This window comes from Annulohypoxylon truncatum, assembly GCF_022578515.1.
Source record: "Annulohypoxylon truncatum strain CBS 140777 unplaced genomic scaffold F4807scaffold_6, whole genome shotgun sequence".
In the NCBI taxonomy this organism is placed as follows: Eukaryota; Fungi; Ascomycota; class Sordariomycetes; order Xylariales; family Hypoxylaceae; genus Annulohypoxylon; species Annulohypoxylon truncatum.
In genome coordinates this window covers 527,550-554,164 of record NW_025953792.1, presented here as the reverse complement: position 1 = coordinate 554,164, position 26,615 = coordinate 527,550, and the positions used below count along the sequence as shown (strand labels likewise).

The 26,615-nt window shown below is 49.3% G+C and overlaps 6 protein-coding genes across 6 annotated transcripts; 5 read left to right on the top strand and 1 right to left on the bottom strand.

Moving 5' to 3' along the window:
- Nucleotides 1-1,214: 1,214 nt before the first annotated feature.
- On the top strand, nucleotides 1,215-3,310 carry F4807DRAFT_345284 (carbohydrate-binding module family 35 protein). The gene is made up of 10 exons (XM_047995406.1): nucleotides 1,215-1,580; nucleotides 1,639-1,760; nucleotides 1,832-1,973; nucleotides 2,032-2,127; nucleotides 2,186-2,492; nucleotides 2,566-2,690; nucleotides 2,746-2,793; nucleotides 2,855-2,947; nucleotides 3,012-3,164; nucleotides 3,223-3,310. The coding sequence occupies exons 1-10, from the start codon at nucleotides 1,415-1,417 to the stop codon at nucleotides 3,267-3,269; spliced, it is 1,299 nt and encodes a 432-aa protein (XP_047857200.1). The 5' UTR covers nucleotides 1,215-1,414; the 3' UTR covers nucleotides 3,270-3,310.
- Nucleotides 3,311-3,778: 468 nt separating this feature from the next.
- On the top strand, nucleotides 3,779-7,205 carry F4807DRAFT_414034 (uncharacterized protein). Its single transcript, XM_047996932.1, has 2 exons — nucleotides 3,779-3,884; nucleotides 3,947-7,205. Exons 1-2 carry the CDS (start codon nucleotides 3,852-3,854, stop codon nucleotides 7,130-7,132), a joined length of 3,219 nt encoding a protein of 1,072 aa, XP_047857199.1. The 5' UTR covers nucleotides 3,779-3,851; the 3' UTR covers nucleotides 7,133-7,205.
- Nucleotides 7,206-7,405: 200 nt separating this feature from the next.
- F4807DRAFT_457475 (uncharacterized protein) lies at nucleotides 7,406-9,582 on the bottom strand (the record flags this gene model as incomplete). The annotated part of the gene is made up of 2 exons (XM_048001046.1): nucleotides 7,406-7,444; nucleotides 7,573-9,582. 2 exons carry the CDS (start codon nucleotides 9,580-9,582, stop codon nucleotides 7,406-7,408), a joined length of 2,049 nt encoding a protein of 682 aa, XP_047857198.1.
- A 4,719-nt stretch (nucleotides 9,583-14,301) lies between these two features.
- On the top strand, nucleotides 14,302-16,777 carry F4807DRAFT_457474 (actin-like ATPase domain-containing protein; the record flags this gene model as incomplete). The annotated part of the gene is made up of 4 exons (XM_048001045.1): nucleotides 14,302-14,904; nucleotides 14,985-15,089; nucleotides 15,153-16,524; nucleotides 16,578-16,777. 4 exons carry the CDS (start codon nucleotides 14,302-14,304, stop codon nucleotides 16,775-16,777), a joined length of 2,280 nt encoding a protein of 759 aa, XP_047857197.1.
- Nucleotides 16,778-17,548: 771 nt separating this feature from the next.
- On the top strand, nucleotides 17,549-19,946 carry F4807DRAFT_414022 (Osmotin, thaumatin-like protein). The gene is made up of 2 exons (XM_047996931.1): nucleotides 17,549-18,687; nucleotides 18,747-19,946. Exons 1-2 carry the CDS (start codon nucleotides 18,205-18,207, stop codon nucleotides 19,545-19,547), a joined length of 1,284 nt encoding a protein of 427 aa, XP_047857196.1. The 5' UTR covers nucleotides 17,549-18,204; the 3' UTR covers nucleotides 19,548-19,946.
- Nucleotides 19,947-20,724: 778 nt separating this feature from the next.
- Nucleotides 20,725-22,122, top strand: F4807DRAFT_457472 (zf-DHHC-domain-containing protein; the record flags this gene model as incomplete). The annotated part of the gene is made up of 3 exons (XM_048001044.1): nucleotides 20,725-20,839; nucleotides 20,906-21,349; nucleotides 21,407-22,122. The coding sequence occupies 3 exons, from the start codon at nucleotides 20,725-20,727 to the stop codon at nucleotides 22,120-22,122; spliced, it is 1,275 nt and encodes a 424-aa protein (XP_047857195.1).
- Between the last annotated feature and the right edge of the window lie 4,493 nt (nucleotides 22,123-26,615).

Below are 26,615 nucleotides of genomic sequence, written 5' to 3'. Positions count from 1 at the left end.
GTCCGAACCAAAGGGACTCTCTCCACTGCCTCTCTTTTGCTTTATTCTGCCAGATCACGGAAACGCAAGGGCCCGGGCCGTGGGGCTGCGTCGTCCTTCTCCGCCTGCAAAAGCATCCTTTCGTTCAAGTTAATAGAGGGTCTCCCCATAAACCCGTACGTGGAGCTGGAGGTTGGTGTTCCTCGTGGAGCGCAAAAAGAAAAAGTCTGGAACCCTTTTCCGCCGCCACGATTACGAGCTTCGGGACCGTCGACCGGACACCGCCTTGATCGCCGCCCTTACGGGGGCTCCATATGACGCAAGCTGGCAAAAAAAGAATTTGGTGCTATTATACGGTATGTATGTATATACTACTAGGCGAACAGCGAGGTTGTCGTTAAGGCTAGTATTAGTGTACATGCAACGCGCCCCGGCGGGCGGGTGGAAAAATTCCCACTCGAAGCCTCGTATTCCCTAGCGTGGGTTCAGTGATATGCACGATGTTGCAGTTATCCACACGGCATGCAGCTTGGTTGTGGGTATGGGTATGGAAGTAGCATGGCATCATCTTGAATTGTTCATCTTAAACATCGTAAGACCACACACTGTTGCTCATTATCAGGGCTAGATGTTTAATCGACTTGCTAGGTACTTTAGCACTCGTCAAAAGAGTTAGTCGCCTACTTGCCCTGCTCGCGAACCTGATTCTGTCTCATAAACACGCACAAGGTATACTTAGGCGGGCACCTGCAAGAGAGCCTAGGATTGATCGTGAAAAATGCAAGAATATCTTGGGCTATTAGTAATAGTAAAATAGCCTCAAGGCAATTCGAATGTGTATATATGATTCTGCATTCACAATAGAGGACGCCGAAATTCTGACGAAATAATTTTTCCATTTTTGCCATTGCTAATAATGATCTTGGACGCTGTTCATCTCCGTGAGCAACTAGGCTATCATTGGCGCTTTTAATAGCCATAGCCCACCGCGTCAACTCAACCGAGTTCCTGCATTTGATATGGAAGGATTTCATCTAGAACAACCTACTCATATTAAGGATTAAGCTATTCGTGTTGCATGAAAGATAATTTTAGGGTACCTTATAATAAATCTGATTCCGGGCGGCAAACCTTACGATCTTGTTACATCGCCTCCCCCGCACTTCCGTGATGTCTCGCCTTCTACAAAGGGGAATACGGACGCAGGCCCCCAAACCGATCGTCCTTCCGCAACGGTGGCATTGACAGATGGAAAAATTAGGGAAATGACTCAATTATCCGCCCATGCTCGCCGTACATTATGCCGAGATAGTAAGGATAGGGGTTTCTGTATATAATGTGAGATAGGGGAGGGAGTGATCGGCGCAGCTTGTTAGTGGTAGGCTTTGGCTGGATTGCTGCTCGATTAGACAATACAAGCTACCTCCTCGCAAATATGAAGCCATATTCACTTCTGTGGGCGACATCCAGCGTCCTGGGTGCCTCGTGGATCGCCCCGGGAGCCGTGTGGACTGATACCGACGGGAACAAAATCGACGCCCATGGCGGCGGTATCGAGAAGCGCGGCGATACCTTCTATTGGGTTGGCCAGGCGGCTAGCAGTAAATAACCTAGAACTTCTCGACGTACCAATTACCTGAAGCTGACAACATCGTGAAGATGAAACGCCGCAAATGTACTCGTCTACCGATCTTATAAACTGGACGAACCTTGGGAAGCAAGCCAGCTCCATTACTGGCATGTGGCGTCCTAAGATAGCGAAGCCGAATGGTTCATTCTGGGTATGGCATACCGAAAAACGAGTGTTTCCCTCTTTATGCTGTGAATTTTCTGATAAATTGTCCTTATGTAGTTATTTGGTCAACAAGATCGTTATGTCCTTTCCCTCAAGTCGTCGGAGCTCGTAGGCGGCTACAGTCAATCCGCCAAGGTCCACATCCCGCCGAACGATTACTCCTACTCGGATACCGGCATGTTCTATGATGACAGCACCCGTGAGTCCACTCCGATGAACAGTGAGGGGTCCTTTTACTGATGAGAGCGATGAATTAGAAACCTATTACCTCCTGACTAGCGCCGACCACAACACTGTCCAGGTCAACCGAATCAATTCGGACGGTGCGCTTGGAGACATGGTTTCAAGTCTCAGTATGTTCTTTACCTAGGCCTGTTAGTTTCTCCACAAGCACTAAACGGATATATGTAGCGGCGGGCGCGTACGAGGCTCCGGGCATAGTGAAGGCTGATGGGGTTTACTTCCTCATCGTCTCGGGGAAGACTGGCTGGCGCGCCAACCCCAACAAGGTGTTTTGGTCGACCTCGATCAACGGCCCCTGGACTGGAGGATCAGACATCGCTCCCCAGGCGGAGAATACCTATGGTTCTCAGAACACCTTCGAACTGACAGTCGCGGGCTCTCAAACGACCACATACATTTACATGGGCGATGCTTGGGACTCGTCGGGTGGTGCTAGCTCGAACTACGTGTGGGCGCCCATGAAAATCGATGCTAGGTAAGTCATCCAAAACTTTTGGACTCTGTTGGTCGGAGTCTAGGCTGGTTAACCGCAGACTCGATTTATATAGTGCCCACACCGTCACGATCGACTACCATTCTATGTGGAAGGTCGACGTCAACACTGGTGTGGTTTCTTACCCAACCACGGCGAAGCGCTACGAGGCCGAGCACGCTGTTTTGTCAGGCAGATCAGGTAACGTACCTCCTCGAAATAGCATGTCTGAACCTATAGGACTAATGATGAGAAGTGGTGAGAGATTGTCACGACTGTCTGACCAAGCGTGCTGTACATGGTGGTAAGTGCCTGTGCTCTGTTCGTCGAGCGGAGTCCATTACATGTACTAATTTATTCGATAGTTGGCGACTCCAGTGAAGTGACTTTCCACAATGTCACCGGCACTGGCTCGCGCCAATGGCTTTCTTTCCACTACCGAGTCAGCAACCCAGAAGGTATGTCGCGACCTTTTAGTATTGTCAATAGGATGTTGAAACTGATGATGAACCACCGCCGTAGCCGGAGAGGCGCACATCTACGTCAACGACGAGCCCGCGGTCAACATCTCGAGCCTGAACTCTCGCGCCGGCTATCACTCATCTACCCCAGTCGAACTCCTCTTGAAGCGCGGAGATGTGAATACCATCACCTTCGGAGCTACAGGAAGCGATGGTACGTTATTTGCCAACAAAAGGCTGACATGTATTGGATGCTAACAATGCTGCGACAGGTTTCGAGGTTGCAGTGGACGGAATCGAGTTGTTCGAAGACGCGTAGTGTAGGCCTTTACTTTCTCTGTACATACATAGCAGACGCTGAATTCGATATGAGCATACTATGCCAGATCAGATCAGTGTCTTCAATATTTATCAAAATTTGAACAACGGTTTAGTTGCTGTAAATACTTTTCCCTGGATGCTTTACGTCCGACAAAATTGAAGTTGATGATGTAATTATGTGAGTGCTGCCCCGATGGATAAAGTACTAAAGTCCCAGCTGTATGTACCGAATAAAGAAATGACGTAAACGGTAAACCAACAGTTATGGGATGGAATTTTGAGACGTTTTTGGCCCCTCCAAATCCGTTTAGCTCCCGTGTAAAACAACGTTTCTTGTTGCCATCCCATAATCCCTGTAAACTCAATTCAAGGTGAACGGCAACTTAAAACGTAAAGAAAATTACGTAATCAAACTTAACTGTTTGGTTCTTACCGTTTCGATATTGCGACTTGCGACTTGCGGTTTTGCCCCGCGTGCCCTTTGAGCTTGGTGTCATTCCCCAGATTCACCAACCATACGTTTGGCGGAGATACCTTAAGTTCGAAGTGGTTTTAGCGGCGGATTTATGGATAGGAGAAAATGAAGCAAAGATTCTCTTCGTTAGACGTCAAGGTAGGTCATTAGATTATCTTAACAACTCCAGTCAAACATTCCTAGCTCATATTCTACGCCAGGCCATCGCTCACGAGCTATCGACGAGCCTTGTCTCCCTCCGAGTTTCCAACGTCTATGACCTGTCCTCCAAAATCCTGCTCTTCAAGTTCGCCAAACCCGAGATAAAGAAGCAGCTCGTCATAGAATCCGGCTTCCGATGTCATCTGACTGACTTTGCGCGGACCACTGCTGCCGCCCCGTCCGTCTTCGTACAGAAGCTGCGCAAAGCTTTAAAAACCCGGCGTGTCACAGCGGTTTCGCAAATCGGCACAGATCGTATAATAGAGTTCCAGTTCAGCGATGGCCGGTACCGGCTGTACCTGGAGTTCTTTGCTGGAGGTAACGTGATCTTGACCGACAACGAACTCAAGATTCTGGTGCTTTTGCGCAATGTTTCGGAAGGAGAAGGTCAGGAGCCACAGCGCGCTGGCATGACATACTCCTTAGAGAATAGACAGAACTACGGCGGCGTTCCGGCATTAACGAAGGAGCGTGTACGGGATGCGCTTCAGACTGCAATCCAGAAGGCTGCTGATTCCGCGGCCAAGGGTAAGAAAATCAAGAGGAAACCAGGCGACGAACTACGAAGGGGGCTTGCCACAACCATCACAGAATTACCCCCAATATTAGTTGATCATGCATTAAGGGTCACCGGCTTCGACTCGAGCGTCTCCCCGTCTACAGTATTAGAAAACGAAGAACTTCTCGACCACCTGCTACAGTCGCTCGCGGAAGGTCGCAAGGTCGTTCAGGAGGTCACTAGCTCTGATACTTGCAAAGGGTATATCTTGGCTAAGATGAAACCGGGCGTCGAAAGTGTAGAACCCGGTGGCACGGATGGAGAACAACAGCAGAAGGGCAACTTGCTTTACGAGGATTTTCACCCATTTTTACCTCGCCAGTTCGAAGAAGACCCAAATTGCATCGTGCTTACTTTCGACATTTTCAATAAGATGGTAGATGAGTTCTTCTCTTCTATAGAAGGACAGAAATTAGAGTCGCGCTTAACCGAGAGAGAGGTCGCTGCTAAACGAAAGCTGGAGGCTACTAAAGCAGAGCACGCAAAGAGAATCGAGGGCCTTCAAGAGGTTCAACAACTTAATGTCCGCAAGGCTAATGCGATCGAAGCGAATGTTGAGAGAGTCCAGGAAGCCTTAGACGCCGTTAACGGTCTAATACAACAGGGGATGGACTGGGATGATATTGGAAAGCTTATCGATCGAGAACGCCTACGAGGCAACCCGGTGGCTGCTATTATCACGTCCCCTCTTAAGCTAAACGAAAATACTATCACCGTACTCCTTGGGGAACCTGAAGAGGAGGGATACTTTGGAGACGACGCGTCAGACACCGACTCTGTGAGCTCGGACGACAGCGGTTACGCGGGTACAGAGGCGTCTATGAGGAAAATTAGCGAAAATCGGCTAGCGGTTGACATCAACCTCGACCTCTCCCCTTATGCCAACGCAAGAGAATACTACGGCGAGAAAAAAACAGCAGCTGTGAAAGCACAGAAAACAATGTTACAGTCGGAGTTCGCCTTGAAAAGTGCAGAGCAAAAGATCACTACAGAGCTAAAGAAGGGCCTAAAGCAGGAGAAGCCAGTATTACAACCTATCCGAAAGCAACTATGGTTCGAGAAGTTTACCTGGTTTATCTCGTCTGATGGTTATCTCGTCCTCGGCGGCAAGGATGCCCAGCAAAACGAGATACTCTATAGACGGTATTTAAAGAAAGGTGATGTCTATGTGCACGCAGACCTTCACGGTGCACCGAGCGTTATAATTAAAAATAGTCCAAGCACACCTGATGCCCCTATACCCCCGTCCACCCTGTCACAAGCTGGTTCTTTAGCGGTTTGCGCCTCGTCCGCCTGGGACTCCAAAGCTGGCATGGGTGCTTGGTGGGTAAACGCGGATCAAGTATCAAAGTCAGCACCAACCGGAGAGTTCTTGGGAACTGGTAGTTTCATGGTCAGAGGAAAGAAAAACTTCTTGCCCCCTGCGCAATTGATATTGGGTCTTGCGTTGATGTTCAAGATCAGCGAAGAAAGTAAGGCCAGGCACGTTAAACACCGCCTTTATGACCTTCCAGAGGTGGGATCAAGCAACCAAGCTTCTACGGCCATTGCCGGCAAAGCCACAGCCGATACCACGAAAGATGACGATGCGGAGAGCGACTCGGGAAACAGCGCTATAGACGTCGATGAAGATTCTGAACTGAAAGAAAATCCACTTCAACCTTCGAAACATAATGACGACGAACATGAATCTCCGGGTGTTGCGGAAGGAAACCTCCTTAGCCGGGGAGTTAGCAAGTTGACAATCTCCGAGGAAGCCCCTAATGCTGGTGCTGCCGAAACGACACAGCCAGAAGAGGGTGAAGCCGATGAACAGGAGGAAGATGCAGAATCAGCGACAGATGCTGGTTCGGCACCTTCAGCCAAGATAAATACACCAGAACCTGTCTCGTCAGGAAAATCTACACCGCAACCGCAAAAGAAAGGTCAGCAACCTAAACGAGGCCAGCGAGGCAAAGCCAAGAAAATCGCCGCCAAATACAAGGACCAAGATGAAGAAGACCGTGCCGCTATCGAGGCTCTTATAGGTGCTACAGCAGGAAAGCAAAAAGCCGAAGCTGAGGCAAAAGCAAAGGCCGAACGCGAAGCACAACGAGTAGCTACGCTTGAACGCCGCCGAGCACAGCACCAACGGCAGCAGCGTGAAACGGCCGAGCATGAGGAAGTTCGCAAGATGATGCTCGAAGAAGGTATTGAGACGCTCGATGCCGAGGAAACAGCTAACCTAACCCCCCTCGACGCGCTTGTCGGAACACCCCTTCCTGGTGACGAGATCCTCGAGGTTATCGCCGTATGTGCACCCTACAGCGCGCTCGGTCGCTGCAAGTACAAGGTCAAGATACAGCCAGGCACACAGAAGAAAGGCAAGGCTGTCAAGGAAATCCTGGAGGCGTGGAAGGCGGCCTCGACGAAGAAAGGGGTTGTGGACGAGAAAAGCGAAGATAAGGAGAAGATGTGGCCCCGCGAGGTCGAGCTCTTCAAGGCCATTAAGCCCGAGGAGATCTTCAACGTTGTGCCTGTTGGGAAGCTTAGGGTTATGATGAGCGGGGCGGGCGGAGGTGGAGGAGATGCGAAGGGTAAGGGTGGAAGCAAGGGTGGCAATGCGAACCGTGGCAAGAAAAGGTAAAGACGAAAGGGTAAAGGAGACATAGGTAACATAGACCAATATATTTATCTATGCCAGGCCTCGACGGCAGTAACAGTTGCTGAAATCCATTGAAGGACAGGTATTCATGAATATTTCTACTAAAGACGAAATCACTATTATATTCTTCGATGTCTAGAATAGTTACCCACACCGACGGCTTCTACTTAGCTGGTATGGCCCTCTCCCATCTCTACCTACGCAACATACTTCACGTATGCGGTCACTTCTCATCACGATGTAAAAACAAGGTTCTCATAATGCCCAATCTATCATCGCATATCGTTCGTTTAACTAAAAATATTTCTTAGATGCAGACAGGCAAATATGGATTTGGCAACAAACTAAATAACCACGATAAAACCCGTCGATCTTCAGTATATCTAGGGCATACGCGGGTAGAAAGGATCTGCCCACCTGACCTCTGCCGAATCGGCAGGCTCGAAGAATCCCTTCTGCTCATTGAAATTGTCTATGTAGAATTGCTGCAAGTCAGGATGTATGCGAAGGGCGTCTAGAACCGTTTCTTCACCGATGAGGATTCGGGACAAGAGATCTTTGAACGTCGCCTCGTCGGTAAACTTACACGAGCTCACTACGCAATAGCAGATAGCCGTCCAGCACAAGATGTGATGAGGGTCCAGGGAACCCCCGCACTGGCGAAACTCAAGAACGCCTCGGTACGCATCGACCACGTCGAAGTATAGCTCCTGCTCGCCGTTACGCCCCGTCCAGGGCAGAGGTACCGGGTTCGATCTCTTGCCGTTGCCGGTCATCTTCACCATGACCTCCGCCTTCTTCGAGACGAGCGGGGTGCTGAGCGCTCGCGCGATAGCGGTCATATTAGCGTACGACCACAGCGCCGCGAAGAAGATGCGGTCCGACAGCTTACCTTTGCCCTGGAGCGCGGGTATCAGGTCCTTCGGCATGTTGCGCTCCATCTCCAGCATGCATTCCATGCGCTCCTCACCCGGCGGCTGCGGCATAATCCAGTCATCCCAAGCCTCCAGTTCCGCATATTGCATGTTGGACAGCCCGCCGAGCCTCGACACCCTTTTGATCGGCCCGCACACCTTGTCGTACGCGCGCGCGCTGCGGTGCTCCGCGTTAAGGCGGCCGAAACCCCTATCGCGCAAAACGGTAACGAGCGTGACGAAGCGCTTTATATCGAGCAACTCGAACCCCGCGCGCGTCGACACGCTGACCTGCGTCGTGACGGGCACCGCGGCGATGTCGCGGTGCACGCGGAAGTTGTTGCGCACGGCGCGGCATATCTGCCGCAGCGCGTCGTGCAGCACATGCGCGGCGTCGGCCCGCAGCACCGGCGTCGCGATCTTGATGATCTCCCAGTGGTACGGGTCGAACGGGTGCTCGGGCGCGTCGGCGTAGGAGTCGCCCCGCACGTTCGCGAAGGGGACGTCGGGCATGGCGTATACCGAGAAGGCGAGGTACCGCGGCTTCATGCCGGGGAGCGGGACGGCGCGCCGGTCACGCTGGGACTGGCGTATGTGCTGGCGCAGCAGCGCGGCGAAACGCGCGCGTGTTTTTGCCCAGGCGTAGGTGGCTACGTTGTATAAAGGTGTGTTGGATACCGCGTGGAGAATATCTTGTTCCGTTGCGACGGCGAGCCGTGTTCCTCCCGCTTCCGGGTTGAAGAACATTTGCAGCGATAGATTAAGCGCGTCCTGCGCGTTCTTCTCGCACTCAGCGTCGATGGGACCCGGCGGCGCGTCCTTCCCAAACGTATAATCGGTCCTCCTCGTCCACGCCTCCATTTCCTTCGGGTCGCGGCGCACGAACACCATATCCGTCTGCGCGTTGAGGACCTCCAGCACGCGGTCCACAGCGACCTGGCGCACGTACACCGGATCCGGGTCGCCGTGCTCGTCGCTGATATCGCTCGCCAGCCACCGCGTCTCCTGCTCATGCGGGTCCGGGATACCGGCCCTTGTGCGGCGGTACACGGCAACGGGGAACTCGAGCTCGAGCCCAACCGTGAAAAAGTTGTCCCGCACCGTCTCCTCGTCGCGCACCCAATCTTCCGACTCGGACGCGTAGTCCTGCCACGTGCGCCCGAGCTCGAACCAGTCCGGGTCCTGGACCCAGTCGCGCGCGTCCTGGGCCTCGGTCAGGGCGCTCGAGCGCATCATCTCCTGCACGTCGCGGCGGTCGAGCTCCTCCATCGCCGGGCTGAACCGGAATGACGGATCCGACTCTGGCTGCTCCGGGTACAGGCCGTGCCGCCGGTCGTAGACGTCGTGGATCTCCCACAGGTACTCGAGCGTCGAGCGCTGCAGCTCCTCCCACGGCAGGTTGGCGGCGACGCGCTCGGTGAGGATGTCCCGCCAGTCTTGGTCCCCCCATTCTAGGCTTATGAGCGCGGTGTCCCAGTCGTACTGGGTCCCGGCGCCTCCGGCTATGGTGACGGACATTGTGATGTGATGTTTGTGTGGGGGTGTGTAGGTACGGGGTAGGTACTGCTTAGATTGTGTGATAATTGTTATATCTAGACTTACCACTTAGCTTTTGCTTTTACTCGCCTTGGTGAATCTAAAATGGTCACCCAGGTGTCAGGAAATGGCAAGGCGTGGTGAAGGCCCAATTCAGGTGACTTGCTTGATATAGAGGCATCTAAGATAAACCGTGTAACAATATCTTTGTTAAGGGTTTCGGGCTGCTAATAGATGATAGACCCTGTTTATCCTATTGAAAACACATCGATTTTGAGGGGATTGTTCTGGTCGAGCCGAGTTTCTTTGATACCATTCCTTTCTTTTCGTCGAAGAATACATGGCCCCAAGCCATTATCTAGGTAATGAACTATTGAAGGGGTGTTCTGCCTGACTTTATGTTGTCCTTGGGAAAATCCCAAGAAGCGCGCATGGTAAGAGATGTAAGGGTTACACCGTGGTGTGCATATAAAGACAAGATAAGAATGTGCACCTTTGCCCCTTTACCAAGTGTGCCATTTCATTACCCTTTTCGACCAGGTAGTAGAGATGTTATCACGAGGCCACCATAATAAGATATCTCAAATTTTCATCTGGATGGGCATTTCTTTTAGTATGTATGTCATTCTAGTAATTGGTCGAAACTGTTTGTGGCTCTTCTACTATTGAACGCCATGTTCCGTCATCTCTATGCAACCCTTGTACTAGTTGAGATCTGCCTTTCCATGGAATACAACGTCACATCTCATGATGAGGTAATGAAGGTGCTGAACATTTTGTAAGAGCATTTCTTATTAGACTATCGATTGATACCATGTACGATCCCTTTCTATATGTTAACGTGAGGCTCTTAGGACAAGGAGGAGCTTGCCATATTATGCTACTATATAGGTATGACTCTTGACTATTCCTAGTGAGACAATCGGTACCTCATCGCCCACCGCTCCTCACGGAAGATATGGCAAGTTATATTCCTGGAAAAGACACGATCTTATCGTCCGGGGTTCGATAGGCAATTGAGTACGGTAGTGGCCGGGCGCTGACCGAGACCGGCAAAGTCGGTGGACGTATTTGAAAGACCATCGATATTTGCTTTTTGGTACGAATTAGTCTTATGCAGTGGCAGCCCAATATTAATACGTCACTTGAGGCATTCCCTTGGCCAGGCTAGAAAGTACTCTAAGGCCTTTGCCAGTAAAATCCTCTTAGATAAGACTAACAGATACTTTCCAAGCTGTTCGTTCTTGAAGTTGCAAGGTTTTATAAATCGTGACCATAGACACTTATTAGATCATTGAACAAGCTAGGTGTTGTCACTGTGTCAAAATACTAGTCTCCTAATCCCTGTCTGCGACTGCGAACAGCTCAACCGGTCTGATGCTAATAGCAGCCAGACCCTAGAGCTTAGGGTTTAGAATATAAGTGTCTTCGGAGCATAGACTCGTTATCGCAAAAATCGTCACTGGGGCAGATAATAAATCGATCCTTGAGTCGGTCTAGCTGCCTAGGTAGTTATGCTGTTGGTGCAACATCATGCAAGGTACCCCGAGGGAGAGGAGCGGTGTTCCTGGGCTCGAAGCTGACAATATACGGTAGACTGACGTGAGCAGCAGTGGATTGTTCAACAGGCATTGCCGTGTATGGCAATGGAGAAAATGCGAATGGCTCGCCTCTAGAACGTTTATGTCGCATTTGCTGAGATCATGAAACCGTAATGTATGCAGCTAATGAATCCTTCAAGCTGTCGATACCCCAAAAGCTACAGAGAGCACGTGTCTCCCTTGCAATAAAGGACTGGTACCGTAAGATTGCTATCGGAGTGGCCGTGCCACTGAGTCGATTTTGGATATCGTCGATCTGCAGCTGTTAAGGGAGTTTCGCAAGAGGCTCCTTTGTGCTAACTAATCATGGGAATATGTTTTGGCAACATATTATCACATCAAAACGTGTATATAACGAGTTATGGAGGTACTGACTTTTCGGCCTGGCTCTGTTGCACGTACGAAGAAGACGAAAAAAGTGTGGCTGATTGTCACGATGGTGGATACTGGACGGGGGGGATTCTCAAGGCTCACAATCTGAACTCCATCGAATGAGGCTGAGTTTGACTAAGCCTCTTTGCGCATCAATTATAAAAGTACCTATGTATTTTTTTTTTTAAATAGCGGGAAGCAATTGAAGCGGTCGGGATGGCGGGGCTTGGAGGGGCTTGGAAGCTTCAAGGTTGGAGGGGTAAGGTTGGCGCAAACGCAAACAACGTGGACCAAGTGGGTAGGATATGGATGGAGGTAGGTACAGTAGAGCGCTATTCAGATCGGGCACCAATATTTACTGTAGGTACGATATTTATTTTCTTAGCGTCGCATACTTATCTTCGGTACATGAGCGCGTAGTAAATTGAAGTATATTGTGTTAGTCCGGCATTGTTACTTCTTTTAATGGATGTACCTTTGTGCATACATAGCGGCAGGCGCAGTCAATATCGTCGTACCTGCTGTACCCGGAAGCATACGCGAAATTCAATGTTTGAATCTCCAACTAAAACTGGCAACAAAACTCCCAAACTGCCAAACTGCATACCACCTTTCGTTTCAACGCGCTGGAAGGGCCGAATCTTTACGCTCTGCGATACTCGTTACTTATGACTTTTTTTTCTGAGTTATGACCTTTATCACAAAGAAAGTTTTCAAGATTTTAACGGACGAATAAGGACACGGCTTAGCCATTGCCCAATGCCCCGGATATCTAATAAAGATTATGGATCTTGACCCTGTCAAAGAACCGGCATAGAAGGCATTTGTAGGACTTGAATGCGCGGGATTGATTCCTAAGACTTCCAAGCATCCAATCCGAACTTCACACTTATCACCCAGATACTATACTAGCTCTTACAACGTTGCTATCTACTAGGTGCATTGTGAGGTTTCTAACGACTTATTACACCGACGGGTCACAAAATCCCACTTGAAATAATATAAACGGTTGCCAACGACTTTTCGAAGCAACGTTTGTCTGAAAAGCAATTTACAACTGGGCAATCTTTCTGACAATTTCAGTCCGCGGCGCAGCATAACACAGCATAGTACAGTCAAGAGCAGGAAACGCCAAGCCATTTCCTCACCCCGGTCTAGCTCTCCGCCATATAGATGCCACTATCACCATTTGGCGATTGCGTAAAACGTTCGCCGTCCATTTTTCTTAGTCGTCGGGCTCCGTCTCCTCGCAAAAGACTTGGGACTTCACGTGGCCTGGAATCGCCACAGCTGTAAAAGCGAGCACTCCCTTCTCCAAGGATCGTTGATACCGACATTGGTACGCGGACTGTCCCTCCTCTTTAAGTACCTATCGGCCGACTTAGCAAGTTGAGGCGCTTACTCGCATAAAACCTCCGACAGGTTAACGAACTATTGGATTAGAGAGCACCTCCAACTTCGTTGTCCATCTCCGTAAAACAAAGAGCCTAATCTACATACGTAGTAGATGTATATACATAGGCTCGGATATATCTCCCAGAATATGACGACAAGAAGGGAGTAATAGAGCTGGGGATTTATCGAATTAAATATCTACCGCATATCATTGCCACACAATTTGTCGATTTTCGAGATTGAAGACGAAAAAGTGCTCCACACCTCGCATTGTCTCACCGTTGCATCGTCTCGTTCGCTGCACCCACTCTGGGCACCTTACCTACAGGTTCCCCTCCTTTCAAATCTAGGACTTTCGACCCTCACTTCGAATACCTAGACTGACAGACTCCCTTCAGCCTTATTATCCTGGGAATTCCTACCTTGGCCTACCTCGGCCAACCTTGCCCATCAACTGGTACATACTGCGCGCATACCACATACCGCACAATACCTCAACTTATTACACTGCCAGCCCGTTCTAGCGCCGTCAGCTCCATCAGCCACAGTGGACTCGAATACCTAGAGCGGACAAGGAATAGGCTGGTCGAACGGAACTAACTCTGATTGATCCTACTTGACGGTACCGTCCCACCACCTGCTATTTTCTCACACTACTGGGCCCCCAACTCAAAGCCGTCCCGCCCTCTCTTTATTAATCCAAGTCCTTTAGGTCCTAGGCCTGAGTTGGAGGAACTTCGCACAGCACTGCAGAAAACCTACATACGACCACGCCCAGGACTTTGTTTCTTGACAGGATTGTACTTGTACAATAACAAGTACCCACGCATTGCCTTCAGCTGTACGTTGGCCTACCTCACCTAGGACCCCCGTTGTAACCGCGAAAGCCCACGCCTTGCTCGGCTATTACTGAGGTTAGGCCAAGGGACGGACTGGGATAAGGGACTGCTTTCTACCTTCAGGGCTATCCCATACACCTGGAAGACCTAGCGGCAACCTGGGTTAGCTGGATAACTGGATAACTGAAGGAAGGCGAACCGGTTCCCGCTCTCACGTCGCTCTTACACATCGTGTGGGAAACGATCCGACACCATCCTAACCGCCTCGTTTCCCGTCTTCTTAGGATTGTCAGCGCAGCAACCTTAGTTCCCTTGCTCAGCCCAGCCTGCCTTATCATAACCCGGCCTAGCAATTAGGCGTAGTGAATCCCACCTCAATTCAGATCACACCTTGGGAAAAGTCCTTCCCATCCATATTTGTGATCCTCTTTTTTTCCCTTCCCTTTTCCTCTTTTTCTTCTTTTTTTTTCCCCTTCTCGAATTCTAACTTCCTTATGAATTCATTAAATTTGAATTCCCGCTTCAAGCTAGGACTAGGGAAACGGAAATCCACCGCCAGCATCCCCTCTAGCTCGCCTCCTGACATACCGCGGCCTGCTACGTCGACCCCGACCCCTCCAGCTCAAGCTCAAATACCGCAGCAGTTCCCACCGGCCCAAACTCTACCCTACCCCCATCCCGGTTCCGCCCCCTCCATAGCAGCTTCGTCTTCCCAGACGAGCCTCCCGATAATGAACCACCCCGGTGCTGGACCTCGTCCACCTAGTTATACACCAAATTTTCAACCTCAACAACCTGTCGGTCGGACAAGTCCTCTAACCCAAGGCCCTACTCGCACTCCTCCATCCCAAATGGTCGGTGGTCCTCCTCCCATCAATACCGGCGCTCCTGTGTCAGGTTATCCTCCTCAGATGCACATTCAGCCGGGCGCGCAACCTCCTCCAGGTGTTCCTGGTGGCCCTCCTGGATACGCTGGCTATCCGCCGCCTGCTCCTGCTCCCCAGCCGACAAATACCATGCAGTCATACGGTCGACCAGCCGCCGAAGTCGAAGGGAATAGTCGAAGTAAGGCTCAGTTGATCGTCGGAATTGACTTTGTACGTTCCCCTCCCAAGACTATTTTAGATGGTCATGCCCGTATGCGTCAGTGCACTTTGGCTAACTATGCGAAACGTAGGGCACAACCTTCTCCGGTGTCGCATTTGCATTTGCGACCAACAACGAAGCGAAAGAGGACATCATCACAGAATGGCCCGGTGCTGGATCATACACAAAACAAAAGGTAGAGAACTAGGAGGCTGTTATATGATTGATTATATGGTTCCGGTAAACTAACCTCGGACAGATTCCGACTGTGCTATACTATGATCAATATCAGAAAGTCGTCGGATGGGGCCCGGATATCGCTGATGCTCTAGCGCCGACAGGATACCCGAAGCCTGGTGTTCAGAAGGTGGAATGGTTCAAGCTGCAGCTTATGCTGTCAGGCAACACCTATATCGACCCCATCAACCTACCCCCTCTACCCCCAGGAAAGTCGGAGATCGACGTAGCCGCCGATTATCTATTCAAGCTGCGACAAGCTATGCGAACAGCGTTGCAGAAGACGCTGGGTGAGGTGTTCAACCGAGAAGAGCGAAATATTCGTTACTACCTAACTGTGCCGGCTATTTGGAACGACGCGGGCAAGGCTGCTACGAGAGCCGCCGCTATCCAGGCCGGTTTCCTTAGGGATGAGAATGACAACAGGTTGACGCTTGTCAGCGAACCTGAAGCTGCATCGCTTTTCTGTGCTAAGACTGGCCTGCTTAACCTAAAAGTCCATGATGCCATCTTGATTGTTGACTGTGGTGGTGGTACCGTCGACTTGATCGCTTATGAAGTCGAAGATGAAAACCCGTTCACCGTCGCAGAATGCACGGCCGGTTCTGGTGATTCGTGCGGCTCTACGGCCCTTAACAGAAATTTTAGTAATATTCTTCGAACTAAAATTCGCAAGATGAAGCTACCCGACGGATCGAAGACTGCTGGTCGTGTATATGCCAAATGTATTATGGACTTCGAGAACCGAATCAAGGCTGATTTCAGAAACAATGGTCAGAAGTGGGCTGTCGACGTTGGTATTGAGGCTGAATTCCCCGAAGCCGGCATTGAGGAAGGTTACATGACATTTACAAATGAGGAAATCCTTCAATGTTTCGAGCCCGTCGTCAACCGAATTCTGGAACTCGTACGAAACCAGATTATCGCGATTCAAGCCCAGAACCGGACGTTGCAAAATATCCTAGTAGTCGGTGGTTTTGGTGCATCCGAATACCTCTTCCAGCAGATCAAACTCCACGTTCCTCCTCAGTTCCAGTCTAAGGTTGTGCGGCCTATGGACTCCGTTGCCGCCATTGTGAAGGGTGCCGTCACTGCTGGCATTACTGAGCGTGTCATTACGCATCGTGTAGCCCGTCGCCACTACTTAATGGCCACTTTGCAGCCATTTAAGGAAGGCTACCACCCCGAGGCGTACCGTGTACCGTCGCTGGATGGCAAGGACCGATGCAAGTTTACACGGCAAATTTTCGTACAAAAAGGCCAGAAGGTCAAGATTGGCGAGCCGGTGAAAGTCTCATTTTTCCGACAGGTGGCCCCTGGTGCTACTCTCATGTACGAAGACATCTTGTACGCCTGTGACGATGATGTCTGTCCAGAGTACACTAAAGATCCTCGTAAGTTGTCCAGTTCCGTTCAAGTATTTCCCCGGAGCTAACACAATTTGTAGGTATAAAGGAAGTAGTCACTCTGACATCCGATCTATCACGCAAGAACCTAGAGAAGGATTTTGAGCGTATGGACACGCCTCAGGGTACCTTCTACCGAGTGTATTTCGACATTTACCTCACTCTGGATGGTTCCGAATTCAGCGCCGAACTAGTCTGCCAGGGAGAGGTTATGGGCCGCTGCAGATCTAGATTCAGGTAGAATGGTCGTGATGGGGGAGGTGAATGTCATTTATGGTTGGGGTCTTTTTAAACTAACGTCTTCGTCTACTTCGATGCTTTTAATAGCCTTCAAATGATACCTCGTTATAAAAGAGCAACAACGTACTCGAATTAATTGGCGATCCAGTAATGCGAGGGAGGAAATATTCTTTTTCTTCTGTTGATTGGACCTGCAGAAGCTTCCCTTCTACAGAATTGAATTGGCGAGAAAGGTTTAATTATAGCGAAATCGATGTCATTCAATAGGTTGACGGATGGATTGAGGGTCGCATGAATGGAATTTTGATATGTCTTCTGCTATCAGTAGACGAGTAGACAATTTAACAATTCAGTAAAATTCTGGCTATGATAGCTTGATTCTTGTTCTCTTATTTCGTGATCTACCAAGTATATAGAATTATAATTCCTATAGCCTTAGCGATTCTAGGGCATCATCGATGCACTTAGTTAGATAGCTAGACAACAATTTTACTACCTATGTAGACATTTCTTGCTTAAATTCGGGTGAGTGGTAGATGATACATTTTCAGCGAAACCATGGGACAGATCATATCATTTATTACACGGCCGTAAGGGGAACAAGATGTAGGCGCGATGACATCGATGGTGATGTAGTACAAGCTTGGACCACCTGGAAGTGGCTTAAACTTGGAGAAGGTAGGAGAGGGCGGACAGGGGTGAGTTACCCCTGACTATTCCGGCAAAAACCTGGTAGCCAGTTGCAACTGCGTCATCGCTCATTCCTTCTTCAGTCCATGGACGTTACACGTGCTGAAGGGCGATCTCCCTCTGTCTTCTAAGTCAAAATAGGTACTACCTACTTAATAGATCTACTTGATATGGCCTCCTTCATTATCGTCCAACCTCCTTGAAGGTGTATGTACCTTTCCTACCACTTCTTCGCATCATTTTTAGGATATATCAACCTTTGTATATATTGTATATTATCCAATCAACACCTATTCCTCATCTCCGCAAATCCTGTTCCTGTTTAACCCTGAACTTCTCATCCGTTGGTAACCAATATCAAGGGGAGATCTTCGCGGGGAATGCTTGATTGGCCCCGGCGATCTACTACCTTGATATTGTACGTCACCGGTTACCGGGGTCTCTTCGTCGAAATCAATATATTCGAATTGATTTCTTCCAGAGCCAAGTCTCAATTCGCTAAGGTATCAGTCAGCTATTCATTTATCAAATCCAACTCTCAAGAAAAGGTCGAAGTTGGTATTTACAACGATACAATTACGGACTATAATTTTCGACAAGGCTCTTGGATCCTTACGGCTGTTGTCAGATGATGACCTACCTACTTACTATTCTCCTCTACAAAGACACATTATCTGTGGCCCACTAACTGATCTATCTGTACTGGCGCATCAACATAGCCACAAGCATCCGGAATAGATGACCAACTCTGCGCAAACACGAAAGCACGGTGCCATGCCTCGATGGCCATGGGGTCGTGATCATCAGCGTGATCCTCCAAGGGCCACGTCGTCACTCGTTGCTGTCCTCTTTTTATCGTCGCTTGTCCCACAAATAGGTGCTGTTGTGTACCCGAGCAACCATGAGCGGTACAAATTTGACTACCTGGGTCCCAACAGACAGTATCTGGGGATAAGCCGTCCTTTTACCAAGCGTGACAATGCAATTCCGCTAATCGTTACCAACAACTGTGGAGATACGCTATGGCCTGGAATTAGGACTCAGCATGGCGATCCTCCCGACTCTCACGGTTTCGAGCTTGCACCTGGCGAGACCAAATACCAGACTGTTGGTCCGACGTGGCAAGGCAGGATCTGGGGTCGTACGAACTGCACCACCAGCGGGGATACGGCGACGTGTAAAACTGGAGACTGTTTTGGTAAACTAGATTGCGAGTACGGTGTAAGTCAAACAAGAAGGAAAAGAAAAGAACGCTGTTTTGATAACTAATGATGAGATAGGGTGCTGTTCCCGTCACCCTTGCCGAATTCAACCTTGCAGGCGGTGTCACAGGTACACAAACCTTCTACGACATTTCACTTGTCGATGGCTATAATCTGCCTATAGGGGTAGTATATCACCCAGCAGATAACACGACATATATTCCACCAAATCTCGTGAACCCCTCATGTATTGGAACGCCCGGGTATCTCGCTGCCTTTAGTAAGACTGGGCTCACTTACACTAACTCAGCCTATCCTATGCCGTACGAGGATATACAGTCCAACGCGGATCTCTCCAACTGGTGTCCCTGGGACCTCCAGGCCTTCCCGCCGGAGAAGCCCGGCGACGGCGTATACCCGTACCCGGACGACAACCTAGAGCGTCCGGTTTTCGACCCGTGCAAGAGCGCATGCGCGGCAGACAACGACCCGCAGGACTGCTGCACGGGCGACTACGACGACCCGTGGGTGTGCGAGCCGAGCCAGTACTCGTACAACGCCAAGGCTATGTGCCCCGACGCGTACAGCTACGCTTTCGACGACCAGACCTCGACGTTTATCATCCCGAGCGGGGGCGGGTGGGAAGTCGTATTCTGCCCGGCGGGGCGCAGCACCAACATCCTGGCCACCTTCACAGACGAGCTGCATTCCGTCGCGGCTAGCGGCCAGGTGACGAATGAGACCAGGCTTAAGGCTATGAATATAACGTATATCGAGTCTAAACAGAAGAGCGCCGCGGCGGCTGGGCTGAGGGTGTCTAGGGCCGGGATGGGGGTTTTGCTTTTTGCTGGTTTGGTGGTTGGGGTTGTGGTGTTGTGATTACCTTGGCCCTTTCAAGGGCATATCCGTTTTCGAAAGCCCTTGGACACGACGGGAAGGCTTGACAAATAGGCTATGACTTGGCGTTCAACGGTACGATAGGAAGATTTTCATCAAGGTCATGTTATACCCACTAGAAAGGACTGATGAGAAGATGGCGATGAGTCATGAATAAGGAAATTGGAATGGTTCGGAAGATGAGCGATCCGCTGGACTGGAGTGTAGACCAAGCCGGGCTGCTCTACGCTGAGGAGAGGGAAATCCTGGGTTACTGGTGACCTAGAACTCGAGTATACACATACAACCTTCGAACATACATGTATTCCTAGGTAGATCATTGATACCCCCTTTTCCTAACAGATACTGATGGTTTGGGTTGACTTCATGTGACTGTGATATGTTAAGCGAGTTTTGGAAACTTATGACGCTAATGTGCATGATAGAAGGTTGTGTATCTCAAAATTTTCAGCATTGCCGAGTAAGTATGCCTAGGCAGGCAACTTCTATAAGTTTCATGAGACCCAGAAAGATGGTTTGTTCACTGCAAGCTTCTTTGGAGAAAGTGAAGTGACTCATTTCCAAGATACAATATCAAAGCCAAGTCTTAGTGCAAAGACCCAATATATGAGAAAACAAAACTCCTTATAGTTGCTTGGTTTCGATAGATGGTTGCTAACACATGAAGCTTTATACAACTAGACGTCACGGGTTGTTGAAGATATTTTTGTTTGGTTGTTAAGCTTCTCTTTAACTTAAAGTTACAGTTACGTTATCAAGCTGTCTGCGTAACAAGCACGGACCATATTAAATGGCGAACGTGATTGGCCCATTGATTAGCTAATGTCCTATAGTGCGCTTCTATTAATAGTTGGAATTGCGCAAGTGATGATTCCGGATATCCACCCTTGTCATTTATTTACATTGACCAGAACCCCAGTCGGTAAAGTGCATTGCGGATTCGCGGATTCGAGACCCATACAGACCTGCAGACCGCAGACCCGATGCAATCTTGATGCAACCTCGAGCCAACAAACAACGACAGCTCCCCTTATCCGCGTCTCGTCGGGTTACCGACGAACGCTTAAGCTTCTCGATTCTCGCGAAGCCAGCGTCACCAACGTCGCTAGCGTCACCTACATCCATAGAGAGGCCGCAGTCATCAGGATGTGTATAAGAGATGCCTATCATTGAAAGCACTAGAGCTGTGACGCGCTGGACCACTCGCATAATCCCGGTAATTCTCGTTGGCGCCGTTAGCTATGCTACCTTTGCCATTGTCGGCAGGGTCTGTTGTGGGTTTATAGTCTAGCCTCTCGGGTTATTTCGAGAATTCGCTAACCAATCCGCCATCTGTTTAGCTAGCTATCTCATCAACAAGCGATCCGAGCTCGGGCCAGCCATTGTTATCCTAGTTCTATACTTCCTACTTTTCCTGTTGATGGTAGGCACCTATCTACGAACTGTCGCGACTGTCATCCTCGATCCCGGAATTGTACCACTCGGACCGCTAGCGATAGAGCGAAGGAAGAGAGCAAAGGATAACAGAAGGCAAGGAATTCAGGGACACGACCTCGAGAGCCGACCCTACTATGGAGGCATCGATTTCGACCCGGACAGTCCGGGCTTAGAACAGTTCTATACTAAGGACGTCTTTGTTTGTGAAAATGACGGTAGACCGAAATGGTGCTCTCAATGTTGCAACTGGAAGCCAGACCGTGCCCATCACAGTAGCGAGATCGATCGATGCGTCCTTCGCATGGACCACTACTGTCCGTGGGTCGGTGGCATGATAGGAGAGAACTGTGAGTTACAATTAATAGTACCTCTCACAAAGTTAGGGGTATGCTGACAGCCTATAGCTTTCAAGTTCTTCGTACAGTTCACTACTTATACTGCTTGCTACTGTGCCGTCGTTCTTGGTGCCGCAGCGTCGAGTATCCGCAAGGAGATTAAGGAGGGATCTCCGTTGGATCCTCATTTTATAGCGGCCACCGTGCTGGCCGCATTCTTTGGGCTCTTCACTTTCCTAATGACTGTGACATCGGTGCGATACATCATTCTCAACATGACGAATGTTGATATGCTTGGCTCTCGCACGAAGGTGCACCAATTGGCTGTTCGCGTGCCCCGCGGCACCGAATCAACGGACAAATTCACTGTAGTGACATATCCGCTTCCAAAACCGGAAGAGGTGACGAACGGCCGGTCTAATGACACGGCACGGCCTAGAGCGGTTGAAAGCAGGGGCGTGAGTCCGCAGCCGAACCGTGTCAGCCCGTCATCCCGCGATGATTTAGCAACCCGAACTTTCGCGATACTTAAGACGGAGCCCGGGGAAAATCCGTGGAATATGGGGGCGTGGAAAAACTGGCAGAGCGTGATGGGCACCAACGTTCTCGACTGGATTCTACCGTTTCGAAGGTCACCCTGCGTCAACCACGAGAGCCACGAGAGCTTCTACCCTATGGGCAAGGTCCTAGCAGACGTGCTCGCCAGATACAATCTTACCGATCTCGCATTTAAGAACGGCGCGGGGCTCGAGATGAAGGAGCTTAGAAGAGGAAATAGGTCTTAGATATGAGCGCAATTGATACCCCCCCAACTTTGGACATTGGAGTTCGAGGTTTCGACGGATTCGGCATCCCCATTTTTCTCTCTTGTGGATTTTACTTTCAACAATTGTACATCTATTTTAAAAGCGACAGTAATAGGGCGCGTGATAAAGTCTTATTCGAGGTACATACCTAGGAAATTAGTATTCAATGTTATATACTTAGTCTGGTCGGTGAGCGAGCCGATATATCTCAAGGTGTTGAGTTCTTAATTAGCCTATAAGGGGGTAAGGAGCCGAATATCGGAATTGGATTATCTCCAACTTCATTACTCTCCAACGTTTAAACGCCACATAAACTTTTAGCTGAACATATTCGATAGGTGGTCGTCTAGTCCTACTCGGGAAATATTAATCAAGAGGAAACGTATAAGAAGTTAGATTGGGATGATCAATAGGTATGTATAGGTATGTGATGATTGTTTGCCCATTTAACTGATATCTGATATCTGACAATACCATATGTCTCACCTAGGTGTGTGGCGGCGAACCAGATGCGATCGATGCTGTCAGACTTCAATTGTCTTTTTCCACTTTCCCAGCTTACACGACTCACCACCACATTTAGAAACAGATTATGCCTTATGCGTATTAAATATGCATTCTGTCAGATATCATGTGTTTAATTATAACACTGAACCATATTCCAACCAATCAAAGGTTGAATTCTAGAAACAACCTGATATCTTAAGGGAAAGAGCCCCCTATCGTACCTAATCCAAATTCGATGGTGGGACAAGGTTTAAGTCAGTCGGTCATATTCTGTACATGAATCCACCTTACCTTCAAACCTTATGTGGGTGTGGTGAGATATATGAATAACTGTAATACTATACCTCCCTAGGGCATCCTCGTACCAAGCAATATCGATGAGCTAAATAATAAGGCACAGCTAGTTAGCCAACGAGCAAGGTAAACCTTTACTCCTTTCTCTCTTCTTTCACTTTGATCATTGGAACATCTGTTTAAACAACCGGTTGAAATTCTCTTGAATTTAAAACTTGAAACCTCGAGGTTTATAATAGAAAGAGTGTGATGTCTATATCGAAAAGGTGAGATAAATCAAGTTTGAAGAAGCCCATATTCCCACAACCCGAATGCAAAAGCAATGATAGAACAAGAAGGAGTAGAGAAATCTTATGATAACCACATGAACGAACGATATCAATCTTGAATCCCAGCCGACCCAACAACTAATCCATGCTCTCTAGGTCCATTCATCTTACACGACGCCATTATGTATGTATCTCTCGAATCTTCGAGGCGTCGAACGCTACGTTGACTAATCTTATTTCTTGCAGTCATCACATACTTTATGGCCACACCCCTTGCACCAAGCTTCATCCGGATTATCGGTGTACTCGAACTTGTCGATCTTTTCACAATCACAGCATTTGATTTCGTCCGTCTCATTGATATCATTTTCAGGGGGAACAGCGGCGTCGTCGCTAGAATACGGAGAGTTTTCGTCGCACCTAAAATCTATTAGACAAACCAAGTTAACGTTTCCCATGGAACACCTTACATTGTAATGGAGCAATACAGGGTATTGTCGTGGTTCGAGTAAGTGTTGGAGCTCGAAGAAAACAGTCTGAGAGTGCTGATAATGTTCGTATTGTTGCTGAGAACTAATGGAGGAGTGAATGCTCTAGGGACTCTGGTTTACTCTCCAGCTCAGTCTCATCTCGCGAGGAATCGACAGGATCCTTATAGGGAGGAAAATCATGGCCATGATACTACAAGTTCTGTAGTAGAGGAGCCGCATAGTCAGATCACACCGAATATTCGGCAGAAAAACCTCAAAGACGAGCAATTCTGTGTCTTAGTAGATCTGCAGAGCCTCCTCAACCTGCACGGAATCTTCTCTCTTTTCGACACCCCCTGGAAACGTACGTCTTCTCGGTGACGACTGAGGCGATGATAGGATCGTTGTATCACCTGGTATACTCAGCAGAACAGAGAAATAAGAGATACGATGGATGGCTGTGCTACGATCGGTCATTCCTAGAGCAGAAAGATATCACCGCTATGGTCATCATGGGGTTAGGTAGAAGAAAGGGGTAGGCCGGTCTACGACGCCCAGGAGTATTCCCGAGCAAGCCTCCGATTTCGAAGCTGGTTTTTCACCAATAGGACTACGGATAAATCTTAGATTGAGTAGGTATCATGACGAAGGAATTCGATAAAGAAGGGCTCAAAGCACAGGCGAAACCGAGCGGCACATTTCACAGGATATTGTTCGTCAGAGTCGACTTCATGCAAGAAACACGATCGATGAATGGATACCGACAGCTTGGGTCTATAGAGCACAGCATGGGAATGACCTAAGCTCCTGAGCTCACGTCTGATTAAAGAGGCAAGTGTAACAGACCGGGAGCCTTCACCCTAAGCTGTTTTGAGGATCAGCCTGCATGACGATCATCTCGCTCGCCCTCCTAGAGGAATGTGAGATCTAGAGAGATGCGTCGAGAACTCACCGCTCTCGGAACTACGTTAGCGTTCCATCGATGTATGAAAGAGTGAGGACGCAAGTTGAGCCGCATGTGTGAGAGATCCCGTGAACAACAAACAAGGTTATGGTCCTAATTTGGATTGCACTTTTCCGATTGCGGTCACCTTATCAATATCACTGACCAGATGCTCTTAACAGACCGTCGATGAATACTTCTCCCGGACGGGCGAAATATAATTGCTGAAGCAAACCCTGCGCCACCTGTACCGCCCATGGCCGCTCTAGTAGTGACCTCAGATATCCTACGTTCCTTGGTCAACGATTACCAGAAACCCACGATAGGATCCCCAGTGCTACCGAATCAGAGCTGTTTGTGGCCGAAATGTGCTGAAATGGGCACAAACAACATCTGACACCGGAGCCTTGCAACGGGTGCATTCTCCCGTTGCTTGCCCTTGGACTACCATGAAGTAACGCAGCTCTTAGTGAGGCGGGAGAGTAATCTCTGAAGATGCTCGTAATGGTGACCCGATCCGCCTGCCGAGACTGAGCGGTTGGACTGCTCGGTGTCGTAGCGTTCTTGAACCTCTAGGTCCGATATCCCATTCGGCCCCCAAATCGGTCATCTAGCCATGTAAATGGCGGAATCTTGTTTATGTCACACGAATGAACCCTATGTAGTAAGACGGTAGCCCCATGTAAATTTGTTCTGCGGGAGAGGGTCCAATCTGGAAAGTCCCAGCAGCTGCGAGAATGGTATGACGCCTGCTCGTCATCGAGCCTTACAGGATACGACCCACGGTACCTCACCCAGAGCCCTGATGCCGGGTAACGGTCTCTGCGCTAATTGTACGGATAGTAGGGAGACAAATGTCACATGATAAATCTTACAGGTGTGTAATTGCATGGGTGACGACGGGTGGATTAAATCTGATAAATTATACCACCGGTATTCGACCGGCAGAGACCCGAAGAGGCGAGATTCAGGAGACCTCCTATCTGGCCTCCATGCAGTCCAGTGCTGTACTTTCCCGCAGATCCTTTGTAGAAGTAATTTGAGCTGGGGCCCTCGCTACAAAGTATCAAACGGATACCAATCCACATTAGAAGGGTACCCATAAAGGGACGAGAACATCGACCTACTATGACCCTGGACGGAGACGGTTGCAATAGACAGGGTCCATCAACGAGAGAATGGCGGAGATCCTACTTCGGTGATCATCGAAGGGATTTCCCCCCTTAGCTAATATGATGGTCTAATTTGCGAATCTTGCTCGATTACTTCTCGCAACCGGAGAATTCTTCTAGAGCTATATGCTGTATGACCTGGAGTACCTCATATCGTCCATGCCCGGGCCATTCAGAGTTTCACGGCCACCCTCCTTAACCAGCATACGTTCCTTTCTCATCAGCCACCATGCAAAAGAAGATCGATATCGTCCGCTCTATTACGTACGGTCCCCCAAGATGGATAGATTTGACGACATGGAGTATCTAGAATTGCTCTTTTAAGTGCCGGTAGGCGTAACTTGGCGACTCAGCTTCTCAGCTCGGTCTATTATGCCCGAGGAGTCGGAGAAAACCGAAGCATCCTGCGATGCTGCAACCTTGTTTTTCTGTGACAGTAGTTCGCAGCCTCTTAACTTATACCGCCATGGCTTGAACAGGTCGCGAACCACGGCGCAGGAGGCTTGCAGTCCAGAGTGGATTCGGAGGCTTAGTCATAGATCTAGAACGTTTCCATCAGCGCCAGACCGTCGTGGAAAGGAATCACGGGGAAAATCGCATCCCCTCCGTCTTGAACGTACACCACCAAGATCATGGTACGACGTGAGCCCCTTTTTTTGTCCAACAATGTGATGGGGTGAAGTGGAACACAAAGTTTGGAATACGCACAATATCATCAGGAGATGGGATAGAAGAGCCGGTGGGGGACATAAGTTGTAATGCGAGTTCCTGCTTGAAGTGCAAAGTTGAGCTATTCAATAGATGTACAACTCAATGT

Bases quoted from the DNA above. Each gene is read 5' to 3' on its own strand.
- F4807DRAFT_414034 (XM_047996932.1), top strand. From the start codon at position 3,852: ATGAAGCAAAGATTCTCTTCGTTAGACGTCAAG. The intron at 3,885-3,946 runs GTAGGTCATTAG...ATTCTACGCCAG, and splicing joins TCTCTTCGTTAGACGTCAAG to GCCATCGCTCACGAGCTATC.
- F4807DRAFT_414022 (XM_047996931.1), top strand. From the start codon at position 18,205: ATGACCAACTCTGCGCAAACACGAAAGCACGGTGCCATGCCTCGATGG. The intron at 18,688-18,746 runs GTAAGTCAAACA...ATGATGAGATAG, and splicing joins AACTAGATTGCGAGTACGGT to GGTGCTGTTCCCGTCACCCT.
- F4807DRAFT_345284 (XM_047995406.1), top strand. From the start codon at position 1,415: ATGAAGCCATATTCACTTCTGTGGGCGACATCCAGCGTCCTGGGTGCC. The intron at 1,581-1,638 runs GTAAATAACCTA...AACATCGTGAAG, and splicing joins GGTTGGCCAGGCGGCTAGCA to ATGAAACGCCGCAAATGTAC. The intron at 3,165-3,222 runs GTACGTTATTTG...ATGCTGCGACAG, and splicing joins CGGAGCTACAGGAAGCGATG to GTTTCGAGGTTGCAGTGGAC.